The following is a 27,997-nucleotide window of genomic DNA, read 5'->3' on the forward strand; positions in this document are numbered from 1 at the left end:
TCTCCACGCAGCCGGTGCTTCTTGCGCAGTGGGGCCAGGTCCCCCGGGGTGCTGAGGGGACAAAGCTGCCAGGGCTCAGGGCGCGGGGGCGGCAGCAAAGGGGGAAATCCACTGAAAATCCCCTCTGAGGCGCTGCTACCAAAACCGGTTCACAGGCCCTCAGCGCTGGCTTGCACCCGGCCTCAGCACAACCGCCCACCAGCCTGAAACCTGCCGCCCACGACGCCGCTGGCTTCCGCTTCCCAGCGGGGCCCAGTGCTCCTGGACCGAACCGGGCTGCAGGTCCACAGTCCCTGCACCAGGCCTAACATCGCACCCGCCACTGCCACCTATTTATAGCCCCCGCAAGGGAAATGGTTTTGGGGAGGGACTCGCGGGTGGAGAAGGAGCCGGTGGTGCAGCCCCCGGCCGGGCTCGGCCCTCCGGCGCCCCGGGGGGGGGGGGGGCATGTCGCACCGCTCCCCGGCGGGCTCCAGGTCCCGGCGCTATTTTAGCTGCTATGGTATTTCAGCGCACGGTGCCGGCGGCGAAGCCCGCGGTGCCCCGCTGCTGCCGGCCCCGACGGCGCGGCCCGCACTCACCTTCTGCCCGCGGGGGCGCGGCGGGGCCGGGCGGAGCCGGGGAGCCGCCGGGCCCGTCCAAGCCGGGCCGGCAGCGTGGCAGGAAGGACCGGGCGGTCATCGCGGCGCGGCGGCGGCCGCCTGCAGAGGGCACTGCCGGTCCCCGGCCGGGAGCCCCGGGCGCCGAGCCCGCGGCCGCGGGATGCCGCACGGAGCCGAGCCGCCTCCTGCCGCCCGCACCGACCCCCGCCGCAGCCCCGGCCCTCGGGGGGCGAAACGCGCCGCGGCAGGGGCAGCTTCCGCGGGCGCCCAAGTGGGAGCAGTACCAGGACACATCTGGGCACAGCAGGTTCTTTGGTGCCAGGTGACACCCTTTATTGGAGATATAAATAACACGGAAACACGGACACAGCCCAGGCACCCTGGGGCCAGGAAATGCCTGGTCCCCCCGGGCTGCACTCATCCTGCAGGGCACCAGCGCAGCCCCTTGCCCACCACAGGCAGCAGGAAGGGGCCAGGGTCCTCATGGCCTAGGGACTGCCCACATCAGACCCTCACACCGTCCCTCTGGCCCCAAGGGCTAGACCTGCCCGAGCCCCACAGCTCAGCTTCCAGCTCTTCACATCCCTACTGCTCTGTGCTCTCACTGCACTATACTAATAACCCGTTCCTAGCCACACTAATCTGTCCCGATGCTCGCCCTGCCTGCGCTGACCTGCCCCAATGTGCATTGTGGATGCTCTAATCTCCTCTGATGCTCACCCCAGCTGTGCTAACGTACTCCAATGCGCATCCCAGATGCGCTAACCTGCTCCAGTGCTCTTCCTGGCTGCCTTAACCTGCTCCAGTGCTTGCCCTGGCTGCACTAACCTGCTCCAGTGCTCACCCTGACTGCATTAACCTGCTCCAACACTTGCCTTGGCTGTGCTAACCTGCTCCAGCGCTTGCCCTAACTGCATTAACCTGCTCCAACTCTCACCCTGACTGCACTAACCTGCTCCAGTGCTCATCCCTGCTGTGCTGGCTTCTTCCAATGCTCACATCATCTGTGCTAACCTGCTCCAACACTCACCCTGGCTGTGCTGACCTGCTCTGATGCTCGCCCTTGCCTGCTGCAGCCTGGCTGAGTGTCCATGGCCCCGCATGGTCCTGGGACGTCCCATCTTTCCCACCCTCCTGCTTCCCTTGCAGACGGCTCGGCACCTCCACTACTGCTGTCGCTGCCCTCCCTGTAGCACGGAGCTGGGCGTCCTGCCTCTACTGGGGCTCACTCCCCTTTTTACTTTTCTTTTTATACAAAAATAAGATAACTTAAAATAAATTTAACCATTACAAAAAAAAAAGAGGAGATTAAATGTTGGCCTGTGTCAGTGTGGGCCCGGGGCAGTGGGTGCAGACAGGCGCGGGGCGCCTACGGCCCCTCAGCGCGGCTGGCTCAGCAGGATCTCCAGCCAGCACGGGCAGGAGGTGATGAACTGCCGCGAGTAGCAGGGCCCCCAGCCCTTGGCGAAGCTGATGCGGACGCTGTTGGGGTCGCAGGGGCCGTCTGCAGGGTGCCGCCAGCCGGCCAGGCAGCCCGCCCGCTCGTAGTCGAACACCTTGGCGGAGTAGCCAGGCAGCACCTTGTGCACGGCGAGGCCGCGGGTGCCGGGGGGGCCCAGCGTGGGCGAGCTGACGAAGATGGGGTGCTCGCTGCGGTTGTAGGCCCACACGCCGCCGGGCTCCCGGCTCAGCAGCAGCCCCCGGCCGATCTTGCCGCGGGCCCGGCGCACGGCCTCGCTGCGGTTCGCAGCCCGCAGCTGCCCCAGGCAGAAGCCGCTGCCCTGTGGCAGCTCGCAGAACACGTTCACCGACGCCTCGTGCACGGCGTAGAGGCGGCCCACCCGCGTCCGGTGTTCCCAGTAGGCCAGTTTGCACCAGTAGCCGTCCTTAACGGTGCTCCGCGAGAGGCTGGTGTCTGTCGGGAGCAGAGCAGAGCTGCTGGCACCGTGCGGAGCAGCAGGACTCCCGTGCCGGCACGGCCGCCTGGTGCGCCCGGAGGCGCTGGCCCCGGCAGGCAGTGGGGCAAAGCCCTGGGCAGGGGTCGCCGGCGGTGGGGGGGGGGGGGGGAGGCTCCCCAGGGAGCAGAGCCCAGGCAGCTGCTGGGAGGCCAGAGTGGCTGGTTCACATGCGGGGCAGCCGGCTGCCGCCGCGGCGGCCGGACACGGCGCCCTGCATCCCAGCCCCACAGGATGTCCCGGGGCAGCCCAGGCTGGCGGGGACGCCGGCTGCAGGGCCGGACGATCACCCGGAGCGCATGGGCCGTGAGTCACTGGGAGCTGCTGCACGCCGGCACGTAGGCCCGGGGCAGCCCGGCCACCGGCGCCGGGGGCTGCGGCGCAGGGGGACCCCGAAGCAGGGGGCCCCGGCTCCGACAGTGGAAGGTGGAGCCGCACGGCGGAGCGGCCTCGTGGCCGGCAGCCAGGCCGGAGCCGCGGCTTTGTGCGTCAAGGCACATTGTGTGTGTCCCCGTGGGCAGCGCTTCCTCCGGCGGGGAGTCCGGCGCGGCCAAAAATAACAGGAGCCGCTGGAGGGGGGGCTGGCTGCCCGGGCAGGAACCCCTGGCCCCGCGCGCCGGCAGCTCTTCCTCGGCGGGAGCCAGCGACAGGTTCCTGTGCTCTGCACGCACCGTCCCGCACGCCCTGTGCCACAGCCCGGAGCATCGCGCCCGCCCGCCCACGGGACCCTTACCGTGCCGCTCCGCGCGGTTGTAGCTGAACTCCGGGAGCTGCGGCACGGCCGGCCAGGAGGGACCCCCGGACGCCTTGGAGTAGGGGGGTGGTGGGGTCTCTGCGGGGGGAGAGCGGCGGGTGAGGAGGGAGCCCACGGCACCCCGCACCGCGCCGGGGCGGGCGGCGGGCCGGGGACCCGGGGCCACTCACCGGGCGCAGCCAGGCGGCTGAAGTGGTGGGGGTTGCAGCAGAGCGCGGCCGTGTCGCCGCAGCCCCCGCGGCCCCCGGCGCTCTGGCAGTAGCTGAGGTGCTTGAGCTCGTGGGGCTGGCGCAGGTCGGGCCAGCGGTAGAGGCGGCAGAGCAGGACCTGGGGGGGCAGCGCCTGCTTGGCCCCCCGCGGCTCGCCCCGCGCCACCCACACGCAGCCCGCCTCCCGGGCGCCCCGGCTCTCCACCGCCTGCACCAGCAGCTCCAGCTCCTCGTCCTTCAGCTTCTTGAAGAGGGCGTGGGCGGCGGGCTTGAGGGCGCCGTGCCCGTCCTCGGGGCCCGGCGCCGCGCAGCGCTGCCTCCAGAGCCGCCGCACCAGCCCGGCGCGGCGCGAGCGGAACATGGGGCCGCGGGGCTGACCTGCGGGACGGGCGCAGGCGTCACGCGCCGGGCGCCCTCGCGGCGGCAGCCGGCACGTCCTCCCGCTCCCCCTCCCCGGCCGGCACGGCGAGGCCTGCTCGGCCCTGGTTTGCTGGTGCCCGCGGCTGCCCGTCCCCTCCCGCCGCGCCCGGGCTCACGCGAGGATGCCACACCGCGAGCCGAGGACGCCTGCCCGCCTCGGGGTCTGGTCGCCCCAAAAGAGGCGCCAAGGGAACTGGCCTGTCCCGCTGGGGAGGGCACGGCCGTGCGTGCCTCTGCCCACCGCACCATCCCGCCCCGCAGGCACCCGCCTGCGTCCCGGCTCCCCAGCGCACGGCACGTAATCCCGGGTGCTCCGCCAAGCGCAAGCGGTGCTGGGCAGCATGCAGGGGAGGGAAAGGGCTGCATTTGCACCAGCGTGCACACGCGCAGCACACACACAGCACACGGGGAGGTCACAGGAGCTGTGACCGGCGCACACTCACCTGCACGCTCACACACTCGCACAGACACGCGTGGGGCCGCCGTCCCGGGCGCGCGCGCCTGCAGCCCCCCGGCGCGGCGCTGGCAGAGGGGCCCCGGGGAGGGGGGTCTCACTCACGGCGGGCGGCGGAGCTGGGCGCCAGGCGCTGGGGCTGCGCATGGGGACGCGCTCTCCGGGCGGCCGGGACCGCTCTGCCCACGGCGCGCCGCAGCCAGGACTTTTTCCTGTGCGGCGACTCTCCCCTCCCCCGGACCTCCCCGTTTGGGGAATTCATTGATTTGCGTGGCCCAGACCTCGGGCCGCGCTGCAGCCGGGGCTGGGGGCGGGCAGCGCAGGGCGGGCGCCAGCCGCCAGCCGCGGGGGCTCGGCCGGGGCAGGGATGCCCACAGGGGCTGCCGGAGCCGACCTGCCCCTCCAGCCAGCCTGGCACGGCCCAGGCGGCCAGCAGGGCGCCGGGCCGGCTCCGAGGGTCCGCAGGAGCTGCGTGCCCCCAGGGCATGTGTCCCAGGGCAAGGGCCACGGTGGCGCCGGGCCAGGGGCGCCCCGAGGTGCAGCTCCAGGGCACGGTCCCACGAGCCCCCGGCCCCAGCCTGCCACAAGCCGCTGGCTGGGTCACCGGGGGCCACGGTGTCCACCGAGCCCCCTTGGCACCCCCAGCACGGGGACCCCCTGCTCCCGGGGCCCCCCGCTTGCGCCTAGGCCGGGCCCCCCCGCAGGGGTAGGAGCCTGCTCCACAACAAAGCAGCTAATGTAAACGGGACCCTTATCCCGCGCTGGGCCGCGCTTCCTGCTCCCAACTTCCCACCGAGATAAGGGAGGCCGCGCTGGCGCCAGGCGCTCCCGCCGCGGCCGGGCGAGAGCAGCTTCCCCGCCGCCGGGGACGGTGCTGCAGCGGCCCCCCGCCCCAGGCAGGCGCCCGGCCCAGCCAGGCTCCGGCGTGCGCCGCCCGGGCTCCACGCCGGCGGGGGCAGCGCCAGCCGGTCCCAGGCACGGCGGGCTCAGCCCGCTCCGGGACCCGGCGCCACGGGCTGCAGCGGGGAGCCGCAGCGCCCCGCGAGCCCCTGCGGCGGCCAGCCAGCCCGCGACCTTTGCCGCAGCTCCAGCCAGTCTGGGCCCTTTGGGTACATTTTGCTCCTGCCGCTTCCCGATGGCTCTTGGCAGAGACGGCGACGGTGGGGACCGCGGGGCCGGGGGCAGGAAACGGCCTGGAGCGGAGACAAGCCGAGAGGCGCTCTCTAAACAAGGATCTGAGTCACAGACATAGATAAACCCTGGCGGAGGGGGGGCAGCACGATGGGCAGCCAGAGCCGGCGGTTAGAGCCCGGACACCCGGGTCCTGCCCTTCACCGCCAACCCCGGTGAAGGGGCTGGGCTGGGGCACAGCCCCCTCCCCAGGGCTCGCTGGAACGGGGCCAGCGGGACCCCCTTCTCCAGCCCCTTTGCCATCAGCCTTTGCCCAGCTGGCATTCTCCTGCTTGGAAATGGGGTCTGGCCATGGGAAGGGAGGCAAACGGGGCATAAACTTGAGCAATGTTGCAAAGATGCAGACGCCTGCGGCCCTCGCGGGGCGGGTGGCAGGTAAGGCGAAGGGAGATTTGGGGCGATGCCCCCCAGCTCTGGCGGTGCCAAGCCCGTGGAGGGCCGCCCGACCCAAGCCCTTCCCTGGACACACGCAGCCGGTCACGCGTCACCCAGGTTTATTGGGGGCTCTGTGCTGGGGGCCCAGAGGCGTCACGCCAGGTCGCGGCGCTGGGGGTCTGTCAGCTCCGGAGCAGCAGGGCCGGGACGGGCAGGGAAGAGCCATCGCAGGAGCACAGGCAGCCCTGAGGAGGGAAGAGAGGCATGGGGTGCGAGGAACCCCTTCAAGCCCCGCGGCTAGCCCCCTGCACCCCAACACCCCCACTGCGAGCCCCACTGCTGGCCCCCCACAACCCGCCATCCCCACTGCGAGCCCCACAGCTGGCCCCCCACATCCTGTCACCCCATATCCTGCCACTCCGCATCCCATCACCCACACGAGCTCCATGCCTGGCCCCCGCATCCCATCAGCCCACCTGGAGCAGAGTGAAGGGCCATGGCCAAGAGCTGGACACTCACCCCCATCGGTGGCCACCAGGCGCAGGGTGGTGGGGAGAGGGAGGGGACATCCCTGGGTGCAAGCTGCGGCCCTACTCCAGCAGCTCCCTGATGCACCAGCTGCACAGCAGGACGTACACGCACTCCCGCAGCAACTGCAGGAGCCAGTAGCCGAGGCGCAGCCCCAGAGAGGCCTTGGCAGGTCCCGGCAGCGCCACAGCTCGAACTGCTCGCTTTGGGGAGCGCGATGCCTGGGCCTGCCGGGCTGCTGTGGTCCGGAGGAGGTGCATGGCCAAGGGATCAGCAGCGTCTACTGTGCAGCAGTGGGGTGGCAGGCAGCACAGACATAGCCGGGGCCCCATGCAAGTGCTCGAACCTGCTCCATTCTCTGGCTTCAAAAGGCTTCCACAATAAACACCCCCGGGGAGGGGGCACTGCTGGCACAGCACAGCCTTTTGTTCTGGCAGAGCCGGCCTCGCTCCCTTCCTCTGCCTAGCGGCAGCCTGTCCCCTCCCAGAGCCCAGGTGCCTGTGGAGCAGTGCAGCCGAGCAAGAGCAAGAGATGCAAACGAGTGCAGCGGATTTATTTGGTGCTGTCTCTTGCAAACGGTGGCAGGGTTGGGTTTCCCCTCCATCCATTGGAGACCTGCAGCCAGGAGAGTCCCAGCCTCCTGGAGTGCAGGCTGCCCTCGGATAGCTTGCGACAGGTCCCCAGGCCTTCACTGGCGGGAGGTGCGCTCGTCCTCCTCGTTTTCCAGCTCATAGGCAGGCCGGTAGCTCTCCTGGCCCTGTGCGTTGGTGTAGCGCAGTGCTGGGTTCTTCAGCGTGTTGATTGTGCTCCCCAGAGACGTGTAGCTGCAAAGGGACAAGGCAGTTGTGAGCAAGGCAGCTCATGGCTCAGCTCCCACCTTGACCTGCCCCAGCTGGGCCCCCAAGCTGCTCCGCACAGGCAGCAAAGCTGTACTCAGGGGTACGAGATTCTGCTGAGCAGTGACAGCAGCACCAGACACTCACCCCTTGTCGTAAAGGATGCAGTAGGGGACAAAGAGCTTGCGCAGAAACTCCCAGATGTCCCGGTACGTCCAGTCCTGCAAGCAGAATTGGGCAGGGATCGCTGCAGCACCAGGCAGGCTAGTGTCGACTGCCTGCTGTCCTGCAGGGAGGCCAGCTGGCCCCCAGCCAAGAGCACACGGGAGAGCCCGCTAGTCCCTACTGCAATCCACCACCACCTCTGCCCCCATGGCTTCAGCACTGTCCCCACACCTGTCCTCCGTAGCGCCTCCCTAGGGTCCTGGGCACAGAAAAAGCGAGCAGGGGGGAAGACTGAGCCATGTCTGAAAGCACCAGACAATTGGCTGAGTCGAGCAGGGTCTGCAACCTGCTGAGACCAGACAAGGAGGCAGGAGATGCCCTAGGGAGAGGTGGAACAGGACACAGAGCCCCTGAGGGGAAGGGCAGCTTAAGGCTGGTTTCTGGCCCCGTTGTTTAACCTGCTACGCTCGCTCCCCAAGCCGAGCAGGGAGAACCCTGGCCCTGTCCCAAGAGCAGGCAGAGACGGACAAAACAGCTTACCAGCAAGGGGTTCACTCGCATGTACGGGGGCCAGTCAGGGTCAGTCATGCACATCGGCGTCAGGGTGCACGAGTAGGGGTCTGTCCTCCGTGTCCCCATCAGCACAGCCTTCAGCTGGGGCTGCTGCTTCTTCAGGTGGACCAGGGCCTCTCGGATGGAGCCCTCCACGGTGCAGAGCTGGATGTCGTACCTGCGCACACATAACGAGCAGCTGCCAGTCAGGCTGCAGAAGACACTGCTCTGCCACAGAGAGCACCCAGTGTGCTCGCTGCTACCAGCCAAGTCCTGGAGGAGCCACAGAGGGAGCACAGAGAACCTCTCGGGGCAGCATCGAGGGCAAGTTGCTCACCCCCGGCCCAGCAGCCTGCCCCTCTGCACCCTGTACCTCTGGACGGTCGCCTGGATGAACTGCTCCATTTCGGGGAAGGGGGACACAATGCGGATGTAGAGCACCTTCAGCTTCTCCTGCCTCTCCGGGTACCGCCTGAGGAGAAATATGTCACAGGCTCAGCCGCAGCGCACGGATGGAGGTTTGGTGGGGCACACAGCCCATGAGCTGCTTAGAGCCAGAGCAGACCCTGGCACCCTGCTCATTGCTCCAGGCTAGCTTGATCGACCCGCTCTGCAGGACGGAGGATGCTCCCGCCCTTCCTGAGCTGTGCTGGCAGGGCCCTGGGGCCAGGGTACCTCTGCACGGCAGCATGGACGAGGTGCAGCAGGGCTGTGCAGTCCTTGCCACCGTTGAAGCCCACGCAGAGCTGGTCCAGGCTGTACTGGTTCAAAGCCTCCTCCACGGTCCGCAGTGCTGCTGCCACCTTCTGTCCCAGGGCCGAGCCTGCCAGGAAGAGACCATCAGTGCTGCTGGCGGCTGTGCCCGCTCAGGGCTGCGCTCCCTCGGCTCTGCCCCATGGCACAGCTCCCTGCAGGCTGGGGGCAGCCCTGGAGAGGGGGAGCTGCGAGGAGGTGTCTCTGGCTGGGGGCTGTGAGCACTGCTCTGCCCTTGCCTCCAGCCCTCCTGCAGCTCCTCACCTTCCAGGCACGTCTCGTCTCCAGGGAGTGCCTCAAAGCATGTTGAGAGCCATCGCTGGCATCGCACCCCGAAGTCAGGAGCTTGCACAACCCAGAGATCTAAGTGTAGACATGACTGCGAACCCGCGGAGCAGGCCCAGCAGTGAGGCAGAACCACACCACCATTGATCCTAATGTATCCTCCCCTCGCTTATGGGGAGGAACTGCTCCAAGCCAGCCGCAACAGGGGTTACAGGCTCCTGTTTTCACCAGTGTGGGATGAAACCCACTGCAGCTCTTGTACCAGCAAAGCCTGAATTCCCCAGAGGTCCCCAGAGAGTGAGCTCCCATCTCACCAGCTGGCGCTTCCCACTGGAAGTTCTGCTGTCTGCTGGGCACAAGCCAGGCCCAGAACGAGACAGGCCAGCCCCTACAGAGAGCAGCAAGTTCCTTGCCCCTCTGGGACTGCTTCTGCCGGCCTGGGCTGTGGAGTCTCTGAGGGAGGAAGGCATTGAGCCTTGCTGCAGCTTCGCTTTCCCAGCATGCCTGTACCTGACTCAGCCAGGGCGTAAACATCCGTGGCTGCCTGTGACACAGGGTCTGTCACCAAAGGCACAACCACATCTGGTGGTAGCTTCTCCATCAGGAAGCGATATGCGTCCTCCAGGTGTTCCTCTGATTCTGAGTCCAGGGTTAGCTTCACGCGGTAATAATTGCTGGCCCAGTCTGGGTAGGAGCCCAAGCTCACACGGCCCTGGAAGCTGGTGTTGGCCTGGTCCAGGATGGGAGCAATAAGCATCTCATCGGCTGCCACATAAATGGAACGGGAGTGGAAGCAGGTCTGCTCATTGCGGAAGAGGTGTGAGAGCCCATCCAGGGCCCGCTCCATGAGCGCTGGGATGCCCGGGAAGATGTAAACGTTGTGCACACTGACCAGCGGGTATTTAAAGGCACTGCCGGTGCGCTGGTCGGTGCCGTAGTTGAGGCGGGAGGAGGCAGGGATGCGGGCCAGCTTCATCTCAGGGCATGAGGCATCTGTCTTGCCGAAGAACCTGTGCACCAGGGCAACGAGCTCTGGGTGGGGAGCGAGGGCCTCGCCGAAAGCCCTGGCCACAGCCTCAAAGGTGACATCGTCATGCGTGGGGCCGATGCCGCCAGAGGTGAGCACGTAGGTGAAGCGGGCAGCGAAGGCGGCCACCTCACCAGCGATGGTCTCCACGTCATCGGGCACCACAGAGACACGAGCCACCCTCACGCCCAGGGCGCGAAGCCGCTTGCACATGAAGAAGGAGTTCGTGTCGCGGGTGTGGCCCTGGGGGCGCAGAGACACCGTCACCCCCGGGCCTGCCCCCCCCCCCCGCCCAGCTCCTGGCCACGGCTGCTGCCCAGGCCCAGGCCCCCCGCCAGCCCGGCCCCCCCCTCGGGCCCAGGCCCCCCCCAGGCCCAGTTCCCCCGCCAGCCCGGCCCCCCCCTCGGGCCCAGGCCCCCCCCAGGCCGAGTTCCCCCGCCAGCCCGGCCCCCCCTCGGGCCCAGGCCCCCCCCAGGCCCAGTCCCCCCGCCAGCCCGGCCCCCCCCTCGGGCCCAGGCCCCCCCCAGGTCCAGTCCCCCCGCCAGCCCGGCCCCCCCTCGGGCCCAGGCCCCCCCCAGGCCCAGTCCCCCCGCCAGCCCGGCCCCCCCCTCGGGCCCAGGCCCCCCCCAGGCCGAGTTCCCCCGCCAGCCCGGCCCCCCCTCGGGCCCAGGCCCCCCCCAGGCCCAGTTCCCCCGCCAGCCCGCCCCCCCCCTCGGGCCCAGGCCCCCCCCAGGCCCAGGCCCCCCGCCAGCCCGGCCCCCCTTCGCCCCCCCCCGCCAGCCCGGCTCCCCCTCGGGCCCGGCCCCCCCCGTCCCGGCCCCGGGCGCACCTTGAGGATCTCGTCCCCGATGACGATGATGCCGGCAGTGGCGGCGGGGCGCCGGGCCGCCATAGCGCGCAGGGCCGCGCCCGCTCGCACCGCCCCGCGCATGGACCCTGCCCGACGCGACCCGGCCGCCCGCGCCGCGCCGCCCCGCCCGCGCCGCGCCGCGCGTTCGGCTCATTGGGCGCCCGCCGCACGGAGGGCTCCGCCCGCTCGCTCTCGGTTGGCCGGCAGGGATGCCCGTCACGGCGCGGCCAGAGCGCCGGTTGGCCAGGAGACATGTGGCCGGGCGGACTGCACCATTAAGGCGGCGGGGGGGGGGGGAAGAGGACGCCCACCCGCGGCCGTGGGTTCGCCCAGCCGGTAGGGGGCGGTGACACGTGCCACGCTGGGAATCCCCCCAGGGAGCCCCCCAGGCCCCGCCGCGCAGCCCACCGCGGTCCCCTGGCAGCACCCCAAGGAGAGAGGGCAGGCAGGGATCTCTGAAACGTCCTTTTTATTGAAGCTTTGGACAGAACTCAGGTGTTGCAGCAGAGAAATGCCCGCAGGAGCGGTGCCGGCCCAGGGACAAGCGGCTGCTGTTACGCGCCCAGACGACGCCGCAGGTAGCTGGTGCCTGCTTGAGTAACTGCCAGCTCAGTCCCTTCTAGCCGGCCTCGCACATCCCACAGAAACAGCGGCCCGCTCCTGCGCGGCGGGAAGTTCGCAGGGGACAGAGCACGAAGCAGAGCCTTTGCCACCAGCCACACCTGCTAGACATCTCCAAGCACAGCCACATGTGGATACACTTCTCAGAGTTGTAAGAGCCAAGAAAGAAGAGGAGAGAGGTGCTTTTTTAGAGAGAGACTCAGACAGGTAGGAGAGGGAGGTCTATGTACAGCCCTGGTCCAGAGAGGCTCACTTTTCAGGCTTCTTTGGCAGCGGTCTTCGGAACAACAGGATGTGAGGCTCTGCAGGAAGGATGAAAAGTGCATATTAGGGTCAGTGTCAGCCAGAGCATGCTGCCACCTCCCCTCACATTCCTGTAGGGGCCGGCTGTCCCTGTGGCTGGTACCCTGGCAGCTGCCCAGGCACGTCTCACCTGGCTCATGGATCATGTAGTGGACCCAGCCCTGGCTCTGCTGCACACCCAGGTTCCTCCACTCTGACTCCGACATCAGGTGCGTCTTGGGCACTAGCTTGGCGATGTCCTTAGGCAGCATGACGTGCCTGGTGTGCCAGAGATGTTCAGTGAGGCAGTGTCCCCATCGGGCACCTCACCAGGGATGCGGTACCAGGACCCCTCGCCCTAATGCCCCTCCCGGGGCCCCGCACCAGGACACCCCCTGGGTCTCCAGCAGGTACCCGCGGCCAGGGCGCACCCCACCCGGCAGGCCCTGCGGCCAGGACGCTGCCCCCCAGCCTTCCTCCCGGGGGGGGGGCGCTAATGGGATCGCCCCCAACGCCTCCTCGGGCCCTCCCTCCCGGGGAGCCGGTACCGGGACAGCGGGCCGGGCCGGGCCTCCCTCCCGGAGGGCTGGCACCAACACCCCCGTCCCCCCCAGCCTCACCGGTACTCGAACTCCTCGTCGTCGTACTTGTCGGAGTAGTAGATCTGTTTGTGCGCCATGACACCCGCGGTCCGCCCCCTTCCCGGCAGCCCCCGCCCGCCCCGCTCCTCACCGCACCGCACCGCCCGGGCCGTTGGGGCTCACGCACCCCCCCCCCCCCCCCCGCCCCCGGCGCTTTCAAACGCCGCCGCTCCGCGCGCCTATTGGCCCGCGCCGCGGGGCGGGCCGCGCGTCACGCGGCGGCGCGGGAGCGGGTTGGCCGTGGCCCGCGCGGCCGGGCGGGGCCGCTGCGCTCCCATTGGCCCGGCGGGCGCCCTCGCCTGGCGGGCCGGGCGGCCGCGGCGCGTCACGTGACGGGGGCGCGGTGAGGCCGCGCCGGAGGCCGCGGGGCCGGAAGCGAGTGGCGGCGGGAGGGCGGGGGCGAGGCGGTGGCGGAGCCGCGGCCGCCGGCAGCGGAGGAGACCGGCGCGAGACCCATGGTGCCCCGGTGAGCGCGCGCGGCCCGGCCCGGCCCGGCCCCCAGGGGCGGCGCGGCGCGGCGCGGCGCGGGACGGCGGCCCGGCGGCCCCGGGCGTGCGGGGCCCGGCCCCGGCGGGGGGTCGCGGGGCCGCCCCGTCCCGGCGGCGCCCGGCGGGCCGGAGCGGGTCTCCCGGGCGGCTGCAGCGCCGCGGAGCTCCCGCGCTCGTGGCCCCCGCGGCTGCGCCGCCGGCCCGCCGAGCCCCGGCCGGAGCGGTGCTGCCGCGGCCTCGGGGAGGCCCCGTCCCCAGGCGGCAGCTGGCGCCGCCCTGAGCGAGGCGCGTCCGGAGGCGCCCGAGCCGCCCCGGCGCCTCCCGCTGCGCTGCCTTCCGCTGCGGCTCCTCGCAGGGCTTTGCCTTTGCGGCCCGGCGGTGCCCGGCGGTGTTGCTCCGCGTTGCGGCCATGTGCTTGCCTCCCGGGCCGTTCCCAGAACGCCAGCCGACTCCTGTAATTAGGCCACAGGGCGCCCTGGAGCTCAGCGCTGCGCCGGGGCAGCCCCGGCTCTGATGAACTGTCGTTTGTGCTGCGTTTACAGGCTTGAGCATGGAGGAAAAGTGACCCTGGTCCTGTGCAATGGGTTAACGGGGTTGTGCAAAGGACAGTTCTGGTCACAAGCGCTCCGCAGAGATTTTTGAGGCTTGACCTGCATCACGTGGCTTGTACAAAACGCTGCCTGTTCCCAGCTTAGCAGTAACTGTCTTAAGAACCTGCAGCTCTGCCTGGCCGTGCCTGCGGTCTGCTGCCCCCCAGCAGCCTTTTGGGAGGAGCGCCATGGGCTGGCCGGCCTGCTCCCAGAGCGCAGACTGGACACCCTGTGCTGCAGGAGAGCCCGTGTTCCTGGGGGCTGAACGGGGCAATGGTTCATTCTCAGCCGAAGGACTGGTGCAGTTGTGTTGCCTCAGGTGCTCCGCTAAGGATCCAGGAGTCTTGGCAGGCTTGCTCCTGCGTGGCTGGAGGCAGGACGGACTGTGTCTGGGAGCTGGGTGACGTGGTGTCTCGTCCTGATCCTGCCGCAGCCTCCCTGTGCGTCGCTCGCCCAGGTGGGGCGATGCCCTCCCGTAGGGCCCCTTTTTCTGTGCCTGGGAGCTCTTCCCCGTCCATGCTGTGCATGATGGTTGCTGTGTTGTGGCTGTGCTGCCTGCTGGCTGGGAGCCCTCTCGGGGTCCCTTGGCCCAGCTAGGCTGAAGCAGGGTTGCTGCGTCCTGGCAGGGACAGTGGTGATGCCAGCTGGATGTTGTGCTGCCCTGTCCTTGAGGGCAACTGTGTCCCCTGTTTCGGTCAGTCACCCCCACCTCTTTTTAGCCTTGTGTTGCCCACCAGTTGCAGTGAGGCTGCCTTCGTCCTCGCCTTCCCTCCCCTCCTCCCGCCAGACCCCGCCGATAATCGTGGCTCCTGGAATACAAAGGCCTTGTTATTGCATTTCCTTTGCAGTGAGTGACCTGGCGCGGTGCTTGCAGACTGGCCCTGCCTAGGGCAGGTCTGCGATGCTGCGCTTGCCAAAGGGGCCTTCCTTATCTTGCTGCCTCCTGGTCTAATCACATTAGCTCCCGCCTGGGCTCCAGCGCTAGCTTTGCAGGCCCCAGATAAGGGCACAATTGCTACAAGGAAGTAAATCATGTTTGCCTCCCTGCTCTGCTTGGCTGGCACGTTTTCGAGCCAACCACGTCTGCTCTGCAGTGGGAGTTGGAGCAGAGCAGGGCAGGGCAGGCGGGAGACAGGGTGGGAAGGGCAGGGGCTCCCAGGGAGCTGCTCCTCTTGCCTGCCTTTTCCTTAGCTGCTGCCCTACTCCCTGAGCTTCCTGCCCCTCCTCGCTCTACACACATCTCTTTTGTAGCCTCTTCCCATTGCTCCTTCCTAGCACTGGGCTCCGTTTTGCACGCTCCTGTGGAGCTTGAGGCAGTGGCTGCATTCCTGCTCCTTTTGGACTGCTTCCTTGAGGAGAAGGTGGCTGTGCTGTGGGGGCTTGGGGCATCCTTTCAAAGTGGGGGTGCCAGCAAAGGGGGTGGCTCAGCACTTGGCACATGGGAAAGAGCAGAGGGCTCTGGAGCACCTCTGCTCTCTCCGTTTGCCCCCGCTCCCAGGGTGTGTCCACCTCCAGGCGCTGTTTACTGGGGCCTGGCAGCTGCCTGGGGCGGGGATTGGCTCCGGGGCCTGTCTCTGGTCGTAGCTTCTCCAAAGACAAGGTGCTCTCGGTCTGTTGCTTGTGGCGTTGCCTGCTCGGCTGGCAGAGAGTCCCTGGCACTGTTTGCCCGGATCTGTCCCTGGCCCACCATGTGCTGGTCTTGTGCTCCTGGCCTAGGTGAGAAGTGCCCCAGAGCATCTCTGCTCTCGCACTCCTCAGGATGGTGTCACGCGTCCTCCCACCTGGCGCTGGAGCACGGGCCCTGGGGAAGGAGGGGGCTGTCCCTGAGTGTCTTGCTCCTGGGGGCTGGCAGCACCGTCTCCTCTGTCTCTCGTCTGTCACAGCCCCTTTTTGCATGTGGTCAGCCAGACGCTGTGGGGTCTGTCCCTTGGTGTGAGGGCCGCTTCCCTGGCAGGCTGGGGCAGGGCCGGCTAACTCCCTGTTTGTCCCTGAACCGCAGGTTGGATTGCCAGACGAGAGGGGCTGTTTCTGTTCCCTGCCTGGGGCCTGCCCTGCTCTCCCGCCGCAATGGAGTACGTGGTAAGGCCGGCCAGCTCTCGGGACTTCGGTGGAGGGCTAGGTGGCTTTGGTGATGGATCGTGCCTCCTCTCTCCCTTCGCTGGCAGGGCCCAGCCTCCTCTCCTGGTTTGCGCTGGCTTCTCCTTGCCTCTCTTCTGAGGGGTCTACGGTGGCTCCTCTCCAGAGTACTCTTCCTGACTGCTGAGCCGTGGCTTTGCAAGCTAGCAGCCTTCCCTGCCCCTCTGGGAGGGGATGTTCAGGGCTGCAGAGGAGGAGGTAGCACGCAGGAACATATAGATGCCAAGTGATATTGTAGCGATGACTACTCTTCCTGCACTGTTTGGGAAAAAACCCAGCTGCTGGGTGACTGCCAGCATTTCTCTTTGGTTTGCACCCAGTTCCGCATGAGGTCTTGGGGCGGGAAGGGGCGTTTGCCTCCACTGCTCGCGCTGCGTGTCCTGGGGGAACATGGGGTAGCTTCAGAGAAACAGCTGCTGGCGCAGAGCTGGATCTTGCATTCTCTGCTTGTTACTGGCCCCAAAGCACCGTCCGTCTGGCTGCAGCAGGCCCTGCGTGGGGGAACGGGCAGGCAGTGCAGACCGAGTGGGAGTTCCCTCAGCCTCCCGCAGCCTGTGCACGCCCTCGCACGCAGAAGGCTGCGCGAGCGCCGCGTACGCCTGGCGAGGTGCGGACGTGCAGTGGCTGTCTGCCTGCGCGCGTTTCTGCGTGCACGCAGCTGCCTGCGCCTTTCTGCTCTGCGCGATTTCTTGCCAAACCACTCGCGTGTTCCAAATCTCTGACTCAGCTCCTGAGTTTGTGTTTCCTGGGAGGATGTTGGGCACTGGCCCAGCAGTAGGGGCCCGGAGCAGAGCCGCTCTGCTTGGCGCCTGCGGAAAGAGCAGGCTCCGCTGTGCCATCCTGGGCTAGACAGAAGACGCGCTCCCTCGTGCAGGCCCCCGGATCACCCCACGCTTCCCTGGAGTGGTCTGAGCCTCTGGCTGTGGCAGGCGGGAGGGAGACTTGTTTCCCACCGATGCGCTGGGGATGTGGTCTGCGCTCCATGGTGAGCTTTGTACAGAACAGCAGGGCTGTGGTGCTGTGCTGGGAAGAGGGATGTGGCTGGGTCCCAATTTGCCTCAACCCTTGCTGCAGGCTCCCTGCAGGCTTGTGCTGGAGGCTGCATCCTCCCTTCGCTCCTCTTCCTCGCCTGGAGTGTGCGCGAAGTCCCAGCCGCAGGCACCTGAAAGCGTTCTGCATCCGTCTGTCTCCCCTGGGCGCTGGAAGGATCTGGCTGATCCAGCACCTCCCCTGGCTTCCAGGGCACAAGGAGCGGCTCAGCTGGGACGCGTCTTGGGAGCTCCTGAGGGGCAGTTGTTCTGGCTGCTCCACTTGTGCTCTGCTGCAGGGCCAGGAGCTTGCTGCCGGCTTGCCTGGCAAGGCAGAGGGTTGCCGAGTGCTGGATGGGGCTCCAGGGTGGCTTGTTCAGACAGGGCTGCTGTTCCGTGGGTCTGTATGTCCGAGGCCGTGGGTGGCAGGGGAGAGGTTATCCGTAACTCCCCGGGGTGGGCTCTTGGGCTGGTGGGACCATGGCAGCCGCGCTGTTCAGAGGGGCTCCCGTGAGCCTCTTTATTCATGCTGGGAGCTTTTTGTCTTTGAAAAGTGGAAGCGGTGATACGTGTTGTCGCTGTCCGGTGCCTGTGTTGGCTTGCAGGATAGGCACTGCCGGCTGGCAGGGGTCACGTGGGCTGTGCAGAGCGGGTTATCCGGGCTCAGCCTTGGTGCAGGAGCTTCTGATAAAATCAGAAATTATGATATCTTATAAAAGCAGGGGCCTGTCTGAACAGGGGGCCGCAGCCGTAGCGCGTTCCTGGGGTGCGCCAGCGTGGTGGCCGTGTCTGGGAACGGCTGCTCCGGGCCCTGGGTGCCTGGGCTGGATCCTCCTGCCGCCGCTGGGGCCTGCGCACGGTGGGAGGGAAGGGGTTAAGCCGAGCCTTCCCTTGTGCCGTTCCCACCAGCCCTTATCCTGGCAGAGAGCAGCAGTCCGTGAGCTGGAGGAAGCTGCAGGGCCCTGGGGAGGTGGCGGGCAGGCAATAAACAGCGCTGGCGGGCTGGCGGCGCAGAGGAGGAGGAGGAGGAGGAGCCCTCGCTCGGTGCGGGGCCGCCGGCTGCGTACCGGCGCTGGCCCTCGCAGGCCAGCCCGGCCGCCCTGTGCCCCTTCCTCTCCCCGCAGCAGGCTGCGGCTGGCCCACGTGGCACCGCGGAGCGGCCCTTTGGTTGGGGAAGGGCTGAGCTTTCCTGTCGGCGGGGTAGAGGCGACAGGAGAGATCCTGAGGCAGCAGGGCCTTCCCGGGGGGTTCAGCGCCGCGACCCGGCCTTGGGGAGGGCTTCCGCCGCCTTTCCCTGCCAGAAACGTGTGGCTGCGCTGGGGAGCTGGGCTCCTTTCTCAGGGAACGGCGGGGCTGCTGGGTCCCTGCTTCCTGGCTCTCTGGCCCCTGGCTTCCTGCGTTTCTTTAGAGCAGTTGTGCTGCAGGCCATGGGAAGGTCACAGCGCTGAGCGGCGGCGGGGCCCCAGGCAGGGACAAGCGCTTCGCGGGACGCCGGGCAGAGTCTCCGTGGGCCCGCGGGACGCTCTGCAGCCAAGGTGGGGGCCGGCACTCGCGGAGCCGGGGCGCTGGGCGGCAGGGGAGCAGCGAGGGCAGGCTCCTGCCCCAGGGCGCCTCGGCCCTGCTGCTGCTGGGCTCCGGGAGGAGGCAGGTTAAACCGACCTGCTATAGTTAGCAGCAGCCCCTCGCGACGCCGCGCTCCGCACGGGAGACTATTTCCAGCTCTGGCCTGGCGTCCGTTCCGCCGTGCCTGTGGCCGCGTGCCAGTGTGTGCAGGGCGGCTGGGAAGCCGGGCAGGAGGCAGCTGGTGCTGTGCTGGGGCTCTCCTCCAGTATCGCCCTGTGGTGGGTCCGAGCAGGGAGTGCCTGTCCCTTGGGCTGGACTCCTCTGTTTTTGGGTGGCGGATCCCCTGGTGTCCTGTTTTCAGAGCCCGGCAGAGCGCGTGGCACCTGGGAGCGCCCCGTGCTGTATAGCAGCAGTGAGCGGGCGCCCAGCGGTGGGTCAGAGGGGTAGGGAACCGCGGGGCAGCCCGAGATCGCTGCTTCAGCCACGGCAGGTAGAAGGGAATGGCTCCTGCCTCGCAGCGGGGCAGACGTAGGGTGCGTAGCATGAGGCTGCAGAGAGCAACGCCCGCTCAACACAGCGGAGCGGGCGTATGCGGGAACCAGGGTGCGTGCTGCGCAGTTGTGGCAGCCTGAGGTCCCATTGGCCTGATCCTGTTTGAGTGCTGGTGCATCAGAGGGTCTGATGTGGAAGGTGTGAGCACAGTGAGGCAGTGAGCCTTGCTCCCGGCGCTCCCCCATCCCACCAGGAGCGGGGCAGGCGTGAGCATTACACCCGCCTTTTGCTCCCGGCTCCGAGTCAGCACGCTCTCGCCCTTGCCCAGCGGCACCACCAGCAGAGCCCCCGTGCTCCGCAGGCTGCCGCGTCCACTCCCTGGGCTCCCGCTAGCTCCGCCTGTGACCTTGATTTTTCTGCTCCAGATCCGCGCTGGGTCCCCACCCCTCGGCGGGAGCCCCTCCTGCACTGCCTCGCCAGCCCCGCTTGCAGCCCCGTGCTGCAGGCAGATGCTGCTCCGGTGCCTGTGAGTCAGCACGGCCCTTCCGATTAGCAGCAGCCCCTTCTCCTCTCCCGGGAGGTGCAGTCACTTAGCGCTGGCCGGGATGCGGGAAGCAGCAGCGATTAGCAGCAGCAGCCGCTTCTCCTCCCGGTTCCCAGCTGCAGCAGTGGGGAGCCTGCACCGAGCCCTCGCTGCGCCCAAAGGCTCCGCAGCCACCCCGGACAGCCCACCTGTATCCTGCTCCCGGGGATCCTCCTCTTCCTCCCAGCCGATCTTCCGGGCTAGATCTGTGCTGCGCTCCTGAAGGATTGGATGTGCCGACATCCCAACCAGCTGCGTGCACTGGAGGCGAGCTGCATTGCTGCCCCCCATCCTTGGGCGTCTCTGCCCCCTGCGAAGCCTGGGGAGCTAACGGCAACTGGCTGCAGCTGGCATGTGGGTTGCATAGCGCTGGCCACCACAGAAGGACCTTGTTTGCTCCTGGACGGTGCTTGGAGCAGGGCTGGGCTGGGCTTGGATGTGCTCTGTGGCTGCCTTGTCTCAGGGCTTTAAATATTCATGCTTTTGATTTCCTCTTAGCTGGTGGCGAGTGCTTGGGAGCGTAGGGGCTGGAGTGAGCCAGCTGGGGCGGCAGGGCAGCAGCTCTTGAACCGTTTGTGGGGCAGAGAGGGCCAGATCGGGCCCTGACTGAAGACGATGGGATTTATTGCCAGCTGAGTTTGGGAGCAGTTTGGGGCAGCAAGGCTTGAGGATCTCCAAGCTGGGAGCCGAGCACACGGAGCACCCGAGCGCAGCTGCTCCGCGCAGCGTCCCGGCACCAGGGCGTAGCCACGGCCCCGTTTCCTCTCTGCCGAGCGCGGGGGCTGTGGAAGGACCAGGGGTCGCTCTCCATCTGGCTGGATCCGTGCGTCCCTACTGACGCTGACTGCTATAGATCGGCTGCGACGGCACGGAGCTGGGCAGCCCCTCGGACCCGCCTGCACGGCCGTGCCGGGAGGGGTGGGAGAGCCCTGCGCAGTGCTAGGAGACGAGCTCCGGCCACCCACACGTGAGCTGCTCCTGCGACACCCTCCTGGCTCCTGACTGCGTGGTGTCCTGTCCGCACTGAAGCTCTGTGGATCCCCGGGGTCAGCTCTCCTGCCCTCGAGCCATGCTGGGCGGGCGAGGGCTCAGCAACAAGTTTGCCCGAGGCTTGTGCTTGTGTGGGCAGTTCTGCTCTCTGGTGTCCCGGCTGCTGTCGGCTCTTGGACTCTCGATGGGGCCTCTGTAAGAACTGGGCAGCTGCCTCCACCCTGCTCCTGCGCTGAGTTGGCATGTCCCAGCCCTCCTAGCCTCTCCAGCATGGATCTTCTGCAGAAGAGCAAATACAGCCACCTGCGGGACGAGTCCGTCTCCTCCCTGGAGGAGACGGCGGGAGGCATGGGGGCCCCAGCCTCTCCAGAGGAGTCCTTTGCAGGCACGCAGTCTCTGCCTGGCTCCCTGTCATCCTCCTCCCTCAGCCCCATGCTGCCTCTTGGGGAGCTCTCGTCTGAGTCTGAGGACAGCCCCACCACCCTCTGCTCCTTCTTCCCCAAAATGGCCAACCTGAAGCTCTCTAACCCCGCCAGCCTGCTCAGCCTGCGGGGCTTCTCGGCTGGCAGCCTCAAGGAGGCCGGGAGCCCAGGGGAGCCCGTCCTGGGCGGGCCGCTTGCACCGGCTTTGGGGGGGGCTGCCAGCCCCAACTCAGCGGGGCCTGTCGCTGTCTGTTCCCAGGATATGAACAAGCTGAGCTGCGGGAAGAAGACGCGGGTGGAAGGTGGCCAACTTGGCGGTGATGAATGGACCCGCCACGGCAGTTTTGTCAATAAGCCCACCCGTGGCTGGCTGCACCCTGATGACAAGGTCATGGGCCCCGGAGTCTCTTACCACGTCAGGGTGAGTGTTTAGGGGAGGCGCAGGGTGCCCCAGGAAGGGGTATGGAGGGGTCTTGGGAGTGCCGGGTGGCTCTGTGGGTGTTCCTTGCAAGGCAGCTTGCCCTTCTTGAGACCTGTGCAGAGCCAGTGCCAAGAAGGGAGCTGTGGCCCATGGGGTATCGCCTTCCTGAGCACGTTTGTTCTGGGAACTCTGGTTCTGTAATGCTCCATGGATAATGGAGTGGGGGGGGGGGATCCCCAGAGAGGTCACCTCTGTAGAACTGACGCACTTGGGGCTGTCTCCTCTATGCTCACCTTTGCAAACTCTGCGGGGTAGGAGGCACCTCTGCGGTGCCTGGTCTGCCTGGCTCTGCAGCTGGGCTCTCTCCTGTCTAGGATGGAAGGAGCCCACTGGCATTTGGCCTGCTAGCTTATGGTCTTCCCAAGGGAAGGGAAAACTTCCTGGGACATTCCATGGGGTCTCCCTGGCTTTGCTTCCATTTCCAGACTTGTTTGTTCCGTAGAGGTTCCTTCCGTGCCCCAAGGTGCCTGTCTGGGGCCTGCAGGTTCACTGTTGGGTGTGTGGTTTGAGTGGAGCTTGGGCCTGCAAACCTGTTGGGTGGCTTTGCTGGGATCAGGCTATCCTGTTAACTGCAGTCCATGTGGCACATCACAGCTCTAGTGCAGAAGAGCTCCGAGAAAGTACTCAGAATGTTCTGAGATGGGACAGGAGGAAGCACCCAGCTTCCTAACACTAGGGCTGGTGCTGGAGGGGTGTGTGGCACATCTTGGGGTGGCTCTGGCTGAGCTGCCTGGCATACGTGCACCTCAGGAGGACTAGGCAGCCTCACGTGGACTGTGGACAACCTGCTCTTGTGTTGCTGCAGACCTCTAATCACAGGTACACATGGCTGGGGCTGGCTTTGCTCGGAAAAGGCAGTTCTTTTCAGAAACAGCCCTCTGTTCCCTTGGTTAGGGTAGTTGCTAGAGGAAGCTAAGGGGGAAGTTTGGTGGTTCTTGCGCAGCCAAAGCAGTCACTGCAGCTGGGGTGACAGCTGGAAGCTTGCAGCAGCAAACTGCCTGGCAGCTCACCTCCAGGGAGCAGGGGGAAAGGGGCTCTAGCAGAGCTAGCACTGGGCTGACTGCGTGCATGGTATCTGTGTGCCGGGGCAGGACTGAATCTCTGGGGTCGCCAGAGGGGCTGGACCCACTCTGGGCACTGACATCCCTGCCTGCTCTCTCCTGCAGTACATGGGCTGTGTGGAAGTCCTCCAGTCCATGAGGGCTTTGGATTTCAACACCAGGACTCAGGTCACCAGGTGAGCTCTGTGTGACCTAAGCTGCATCTCTGCAGGGGCTGCTGCTTGTGGGTCTGACAACCCCCCCCCCCCCGGGGCAGGGAGTGTGGGGCTGCCTGGGGGGATTTTGCAGCCTGGAGCTGTGCAGGCGAGCCTGAGGCCCATGCAAGCCCCCAGCAGCATGTGGGGCTTTAAGGGGTGGCCAGGCTGTCTCTAGCTGTGGAGGAAGCTTCCTTGGAGATCAATGCACCTGTCAATGGGCTTCTTAGCTTGACCAGACAGGAAGCACTCCTGCAGCTCTATCAAATATTAACAGGAATGCTCTTCCCCTATTTGAAGAGTATTTTGCCTGCCCTAGCTAGGGTCTGGGAGCCAGTCTGTACTGCCTGAGGGATCCCCTTTTTTTCCCTTGATCTGTAACCCTGTCTGTTCTGCACTGGTCCCTGTGTCCTTGGCCCCAAGGTAACCAGTGAGTGTGGCAGTGCTAGCAGAGCCAGCCCATAGCAGGCAATCCAGGGGTCTGGAGCCTTGTCCGTGTGCCAGGGCAGGGGTTATGGGAGAATCTGGGAAGGCAGGTGGAGTGGGAAGCCCCTGGGCCAGAGCTGACATCTCGGCTGTGCTCCCTGCAGGGAGGCGATTGGCCTGGTGTGCGAGGCAGTGCCCGGTGCCAAGGGAGCCGTGCGGAGGAGGAAGGTGAGGCTGGGAGAGGGCAGGGCTGGGAGCTGCCGGCAGCAGCTGTGGGAGCAGGCTTGTTTGTCTGGGCAGTGTGTGGCCGACAGCCAGAAGCGAGTCCAGCCAGTGCTGGCCCTGACTCAGAAGCGCCTGAGCTAGTTGCCACCTGGACCAGGAGGGTTTTCAAGGTGCCAGGCTGAAATCTTCCACCAGGAGCTCAGCCAGGCCATGCTGGGGTCTGTGCCCAGCAGAGCTGGGCAGGAGCCTTGGTGAGGGCAAACTGCCCAGGCCTGCCACAGAAGAAGGCAGGACACCCCTGTCCCCAGGGACCATGGGCTGGGTCAGGCACAGGGCCTGGGGGAAGCCTGTTCTCAATGCTGCCATTTGCCCCCAGCCCTGTGGCCGCTCCCTGAACTCCATCCTGGGCAAGAGCAACCTGAAGTTTGCTGGCATGCCAATCACCTTGACCATTTCCACCAGCAGCCTCAATCTCATGGCTTCTGACTGCAAGCAGGTGAGAGCGTGGAAGGGCTGGGGGCCTGAAAGAAGCAGGAATCCGTATCCTGGGATGTCCATGGGGTGCCCCCAGCCTCGATAAGGGATTTGTCTGGGGTGGGCTGCATAGAATCACAGCATGTTCTGCCCGAGTGCCCTGGTCCCCCAGGAAGAGACCAGCTTGCCTTCTCCCTCCTGCAGGGCAAAGAGCGCACAGCTCTGACGGCAGATCTGTGCAATACCCCGTGTGCTTTGCCTGGCCTGTCCTCCAGACAGTGAGACCCAGGTATCCTGGCCTGGAGCCAGGTCTCCTGATTTTCAACCAACTCCCCGTGGTCCTGTCTGTGTCCCAGCCCTTCTGCTAGTGCCCCGTGGCTCATAACCAGGGCTCCAGAAGCTTGTGAGTCCCACTGCAGTTCTAGCCCCAGGAGGGATGTGACAGGCAGGAGGTGCCACCTCCTGCTGGGCACAGAGGAGCCCCTGGTTGCATCTAACAACGCCTCTGCCTTGCAGATCATCGCCAACCATCACATGCAGTCCATCTCCTTCGCTTCTGGGGGAGACCCGGTGAGTATACAGGGTCCGTGTCCAGGCATTGCCCTGGCTTGTGCTGGAGATTGCCTTTGGGCCTCTTGCTTTGACATCCTGGCCCTGGTTGTGCCCTTCCTGGCACTCCAGGCCCTCCCCCAAATTCACCCCAGCCTTCTTCCTTGAAGAAAGAGAGTTTGTGATGGGGAGAAGTACCTGTCCTGAGGGGTGTGCCTGCCCTTTCCCTGCAGTCTCCAGCACTGTACTCCCCTGGCAGCCCAGTTTATTGCCTGTGTCTTGCCCACAGGACACAGCTGAGTACGTCGCCTATGTTGCCAAAGACCCCGTCAACCAGAGAGGTAAGGTCTGCTGTTGCTGAATGCCCCAAATTCCAGAGCTCTATGCTGCATTTCGTGGATGCTTAGGTGGAGAGTGAGTGGCTGCTCTGCTGCCTCACAGCCCCCTTTGCAGCTTTGTGTTTGCAGGGAGGGACTGCGTTGGGGCCTGGAGGTGGGTGTGTGTGGGCAGGCTTGGAAACTTAGTGCTGGTGTTCCTTTTTTCCATCCCTATTTCCTTCACAGCCTGCCATATCCTGGAGTGCCCTGAGGGCTTGGCCCAGGATGTGATCAGCACCATTGGCCAGGCCTTTGAGCTGCGCTTCAAGCAGTACCTGAAGAACCCCCCAAAGCTGGTGACACCCCATGACAGGTAATAGCAGGACTGTGTGGGAACGTGGGGATGTCTGAGACTGCTTGTTTTTGGAGAGGAAGGGATGCACCCAGCTGAGAGCTGGGCAGGATGGGATAGGAAGCAAGGTGCCCGGGCTCCAGCCCCAAGACTGCTCATCTGTGCTGTGTTCCCCTAGGATGGCTGGGTTTGATGGCTCTGCCTGGGATGAGGAAGAGGAGGAACCAGCCCCGGATCACCAGTACTACAATGACTTCCCTGGCAAGGAGCCTCCCATTGGGGGAGTAGTGGACATGCGGCTGCGGGAGGGGGCTGCTCAGACCCCCAATCATTTGGGGGCCACACTGGTAAGGCCATGGGCATGCCCCTCCAGGGCACTTAGGGGGAGGGGAGAGGCGCAGAGACCCGGGCAGGCTTTGGGCCCTCTCTGCTGTCAGGGCCGGCAGTTTTTCGAGCACAAAGGTGGGCACGAGAGCCTGAGCTGTTAGCACCTCTGGCAGACATGCGTGGGAAGGAGGGGGGGGCCAGGGAAGCACAGTGGGCTCCGTTGCATTTACTCACCATACCCCTCTCTCCGCAGCCTGTGGGCCAGATGTCCGGAGGGGAATACGACCCACGGAAGCAACTTGGTCCTGCCCAAGGTATTGTAATGGAAGCAACTCTGCCATCTGCATGCCTCGAGCTATGGGGCCTCTGGCACTGCGTGCTCCTAGGCTGTCCAGTGGGCCTGGCGGGAGGTGGGGGGACCGGGCCATCCCAAATCGCTCTGAGCTCGCTCTGCGGAGGGCTCTTTGAGCCAGGTGTAGCTGCTCCTGGGCTGCGTCTCAGGGACCAAGTTGTTTGTTGCACTGTCCGTAGCTGCTGCTGCCCCAAAGGCCTGGCAGATGTGCTGTTCCCTGAGGCTTGTGTTAATCGTGCTGTGCTTTGGGCAGATCAGCCTGCCCACCCTGGAGGGCTGGAGGTTGGCATGTGTGGCTCGGAGGGCAGGCCCTGCTGACCACAGTGCTTTCTCCAGCAGGGAGAGAGAAATACCCTGCTGCAGCAGGTGCCTCTGGCCGCACAGACCTCTTTGATGACCCATCTTATGTCAACGTGCAGAACATGGACAAGACACGCCAAGTATCGGCTGCTGCCACCCCAGCAACTGCCAACGGCAGCACCCAGAGAGACCTCTTTGACATGAGTAAGTGGGAAACTGGCCATGCAGCGGTGCCCAGGCTGCAGCTGGTTCATCCTGGCCTGGGGGCTTGTTTGCCTGCCTGTCAGTGCGAAGCCAGTGACTGACCTGCTCCTCTGTTTCCCCTAGAGCCTTTTGAAGATGCCCTGCGTGCTCCCCCCTCTGTGCCTGTGGGCCTGCCTCCTGCCCAGGTGGTGGCCTCCATGGAGGAGCAGCTGAGGCGGGAGCCCTGGTACCACGGAAAGATGAACCGCAAGGAGGCTGAGAAGCTGCTGAAGGTGAATGGAGACTTCCTGGTGCGGGAGAGCACCACTACCCCGGGCCAGTACGTGCTGACTGGCCTGCAGGGCGGGCAGCCCAAGCACCTTCTGCTCGTCGATCCCGAAGGAGTGGTGAGTCTGCCTGACACCCTTGGGAAAGGCCTTGCAAAGCTTGAGGGGTCTTCGGCCATGCCTTGGCCTCGGGGTTCTTGTGGATGAGGATGGATTACAGGAGCCTGGCACCACCAGGGCATCTAGCCACTCCTCTGGGGACACCACTGAGTGGGCTTGGGGGAAGGAGGGGGCCCCACAGAGCAGTGGGGTGAGGGCTGCTCCCCGTGGGTCTGTACATAGCCAAACTGAAGGTTTGGCCCCTAGTGGGCATCTCTGCTCTGGTTCACGCACACCCATGGGCAGGGTGCAGTGGGTGCCATGCAGTGTGGGGTGCAGGCAGGTTTGCAGTCCTGCTGCCTCCTGAGTGCTGCTTCCCTGGCTCCACAGGTGCGGACAAAAGACCATCGCTTCGAGAGTGTCAGCCACCTCATCAGCTACCACATGGACAATCACCTGCCCATCATCTCGGCTGGCAGTGAGATGTGCCTGCAGCAGCCAGTGGAGAGGAGACTGTGAGGCACCTGGGGGCCTGGGTGTGCTGCCCCCAGCCCCACTCCCTGCTCCAGGGAGCCCTTGGACTCTCAGTTGTCCTCCTGGGGCAGGTGGAGATGCTCTGCCCAGGACTGAGTGTGGACTGGCTGGGCATGGGCCTGTCCCCCTCTGTCGTGTGAAGCCAGTGGGGGGTTGGCAGCACGACATGAGCTGTCTGCAGGGTGAGGGGGCTGCTCCTGCCAAAGCCCCTTTCTCCTCCCAGCTCCAGCCTTTGCGCAGCAGCTCAGCTACTACCAAAACCTGGCTGGTGCCTGGGCTGCAGTGTCACTCCAGTGTGGCACTCTCCCACTTGCCTGCGTGGGCGCAGACCTTCTTCTGCTGCACTCGCTTGGGGCTGGGGGAGCTGTGCTCCATGATGGCTGAGCAGCTGCCCCCGCCTCCCCCTCAGCCAAGGGAGGCAGTGCAGTGGGGCCTGCCCCACGTGCACGGGCAGCCGTACAGCGTTGCTGCAGGAACCAGCTGGCTCTGCCTGCACACAACCGACACAGTGGAGGAGCGGCAGAGGAGCAGCAGGACCCCCGCGGGCTCTGGCCAGGGGGCCTGGGCCAGGGCTGGGCCCTGTGCTCTGCCCCCTGAAGCACAAGGCCCGGCTGGCCGCCCACCAAATGTACCTGATCACTTTATGTGTTAACTCTGTGCCTTGACCCCCGCAGGTCCAACAAACTTATGCAATGCAGCCGGGCTGGGGGGCGAAAGCGCGGCCTCTCGCACCAGCCCCCGCCGTGCTGGGAGCCTCAGGTTGCTCCGCACCTGCTTGCTGCCCCCTGCATCCTGGGGGACACATCCCTGGGGTGCCCCCGGGGCCCCGGCCGGCCCCAGCAGCTGTGGGGCCCCGCTGGTAGCCCCAGCCCGGCAGCCCCCTTGCATGCACGTTGTTATACCCCGAAGCCAAAGCGTAGCCCTGCCTCGTCTCACAGCCCGGGGGCCACCGGGGCCCCTTCCCCGGGCCCTGCTATACCAAAGGAACCGGCGGTTGGTATTAAAGTTGGTATTTCTCTAGGGGCTGCCTCGTGTGCTGGGGCC

At 66.2% G+C, this 27,997-nt stretch overlaps 4 protein-coding genes across 9 annotated transcripts; 1 reads left to right on the plus strand and 3 right to left on the minus strand.

Moving 5' to 3' along the window:
• Positions 1-905: 905 nt before the first annotated feature.
• Positions 906-4,559, minus strand: LOC134152428 (mothers against decapentaplegic homolog 6-like). Its single transcript, XM_062597771.1, has 4 exons — positions 4,500-4,559; positions 3,482-3,898; positions 3,291-3,389; positions 906-2,517 (listed from the first exon to the last, which is right to left on the minus strand). Exons 2-4 carry the CDS (start codon positions 3,879-3,881, stop codon positions 1,982-1,984), a joined length of 1,035 nt encoding a protein of 344 aa, XP_062453755.1. The 5' UTR covers positions 3,882-3,898; positions 4,500-4,559; the 3' UTR covers positions 906-1,981.
• Positions 4,560-6,062: 1,503 nt separating this feature from the next.
• FLAD1 (flavin adenine dinucleotide synthetase 1) lies at positions 6,063-11,055 on the minus strand. 2 transcript variants are annotated; one of them, XM_062597879.1, is made up of 8 exons: positions 10,936-11,055; positions 9,590-10,349; positions 8,717-8,864; positions 8,415-8,513; positions 8,030-8,219; positions 7,472-7,545; positions 7,104-7,312; positions 6,063-6,205 (listed from the first exon to the last, which is right to left on the minus strand). In XM_062597879.1, the coding sequence occupies exons 1-7, from the start codon at positions 11,035-11,037 to the stop codon at positions 7,177-7,179; spliced, it is 1,509 nt and encodes a 502-aa protein (XP_062453863.1). In that variant the 5' UTR covers positions 11,038-11,055; the 3' UTR covers positions 6,063-6,205; positions 7,104-7,176. The 2 variants fall into 2 exon arrangements, with proteins under 2 accessions (XP_062453863.1, XP_062453862.1); XM_062597878.1 differs by having other exon boundaries at positions 6,480-7,312.
• A 357-nt stretch (positions 11,056-11,412) lies between these two features.
• On the minus strand, positions 11,413-12,552 carry CKS1B (CDC28 protein kinase regulatory subunit 1B). Of its 2 annotated transcripts, XM_062597962.1 has the most exons (4): positions 12,480-12,552; positions 12,011-12,138; positions 11,831-11,879; positions 11,413-11,716 (listed from the first exon to the last, which is right to left on the minus strand). In XM_062597962.1, exons 1-4 carry the CDS (start codon positions 12,536-12,538, stop codon positions 11,566-11,568), a joined length of 387 nt encoding a protein of 128 aa, XP_062453946.1. In that variant the 5' UTR covers positions 12,539-12,552; the 3' UTR covers positions 11,413-11,565. The 2 variants fall into 2 exon arrangements, with proteins under 2 accessions (XP_062453946.1, XP_062453948.1); XM_062597964.1 differs by having other exon boundaries at positions 11,625-11,879.
• A 345-nt stretch (positions 12,553-12,897) lies between these two features.
• Positions 12,898-27,973, plus strand: SHC1 (SHC adaptor protein 1). 4 transcript variants are annotated; one of them, XM_062597686.1, is made up of 13 exons: positions 12,898-12,966; positions 21,052-21,213; positions 22,440-22,510; positions 23,119-23,182; positions 23,556-23,675; positions 24,170-24,223; positions 24,492-24,543; positions 24,766-24,892; positions 25,050-25,218; positions 25,452-25,512; positions 25,887-26,054; positions 26,178-26,440; positions 26,810-27,973. In XM_062597686.1, exons 2-13 carry the CDS (start codon positions 21,055-21,057, stop codon positions 26,936-26,938), a joined length of 1,437 nt encoding a protein of 478 aa, XP_062453670.1. In that variant the 5' UTR covers positions 12,898-12,966; positions 21,052-21,054; the 3' UTR covers positions 26,939-27,973. The 4 variants fall into 4 exon arrangements, with proteins under 4 accessions (XP_062453670.1, XP_062453671.1, XP_062453668.1 ...); XM_062597687.1 differs by lacking the exon at positions 12,898-12,966 and adding an exon at positions 17,525-18,277; XM_062597684.1 differs by lacking the exon at positions 12,898-12,966 and having other exon boundaries at positions 20,392-21,213.
• The last annotated feature ends 24 nt before the right edge of the window (positions 27,974-27,997 follow it).

This window comes from Rhea pennata, chromosome 31 (assembly GCF_028389875.1).
Source record: "Rhea pennata isolate bPtePen1 chromosome 31, bPtePen1.pri, whole genome shotgun sequence".
NCBI classification, from domain to species: domain Eukaryota; kingdom Metazoa; phylum Chordata; class Aves; order Rheiformes; family Rheidae; genus Rhea; species Rhea pennata.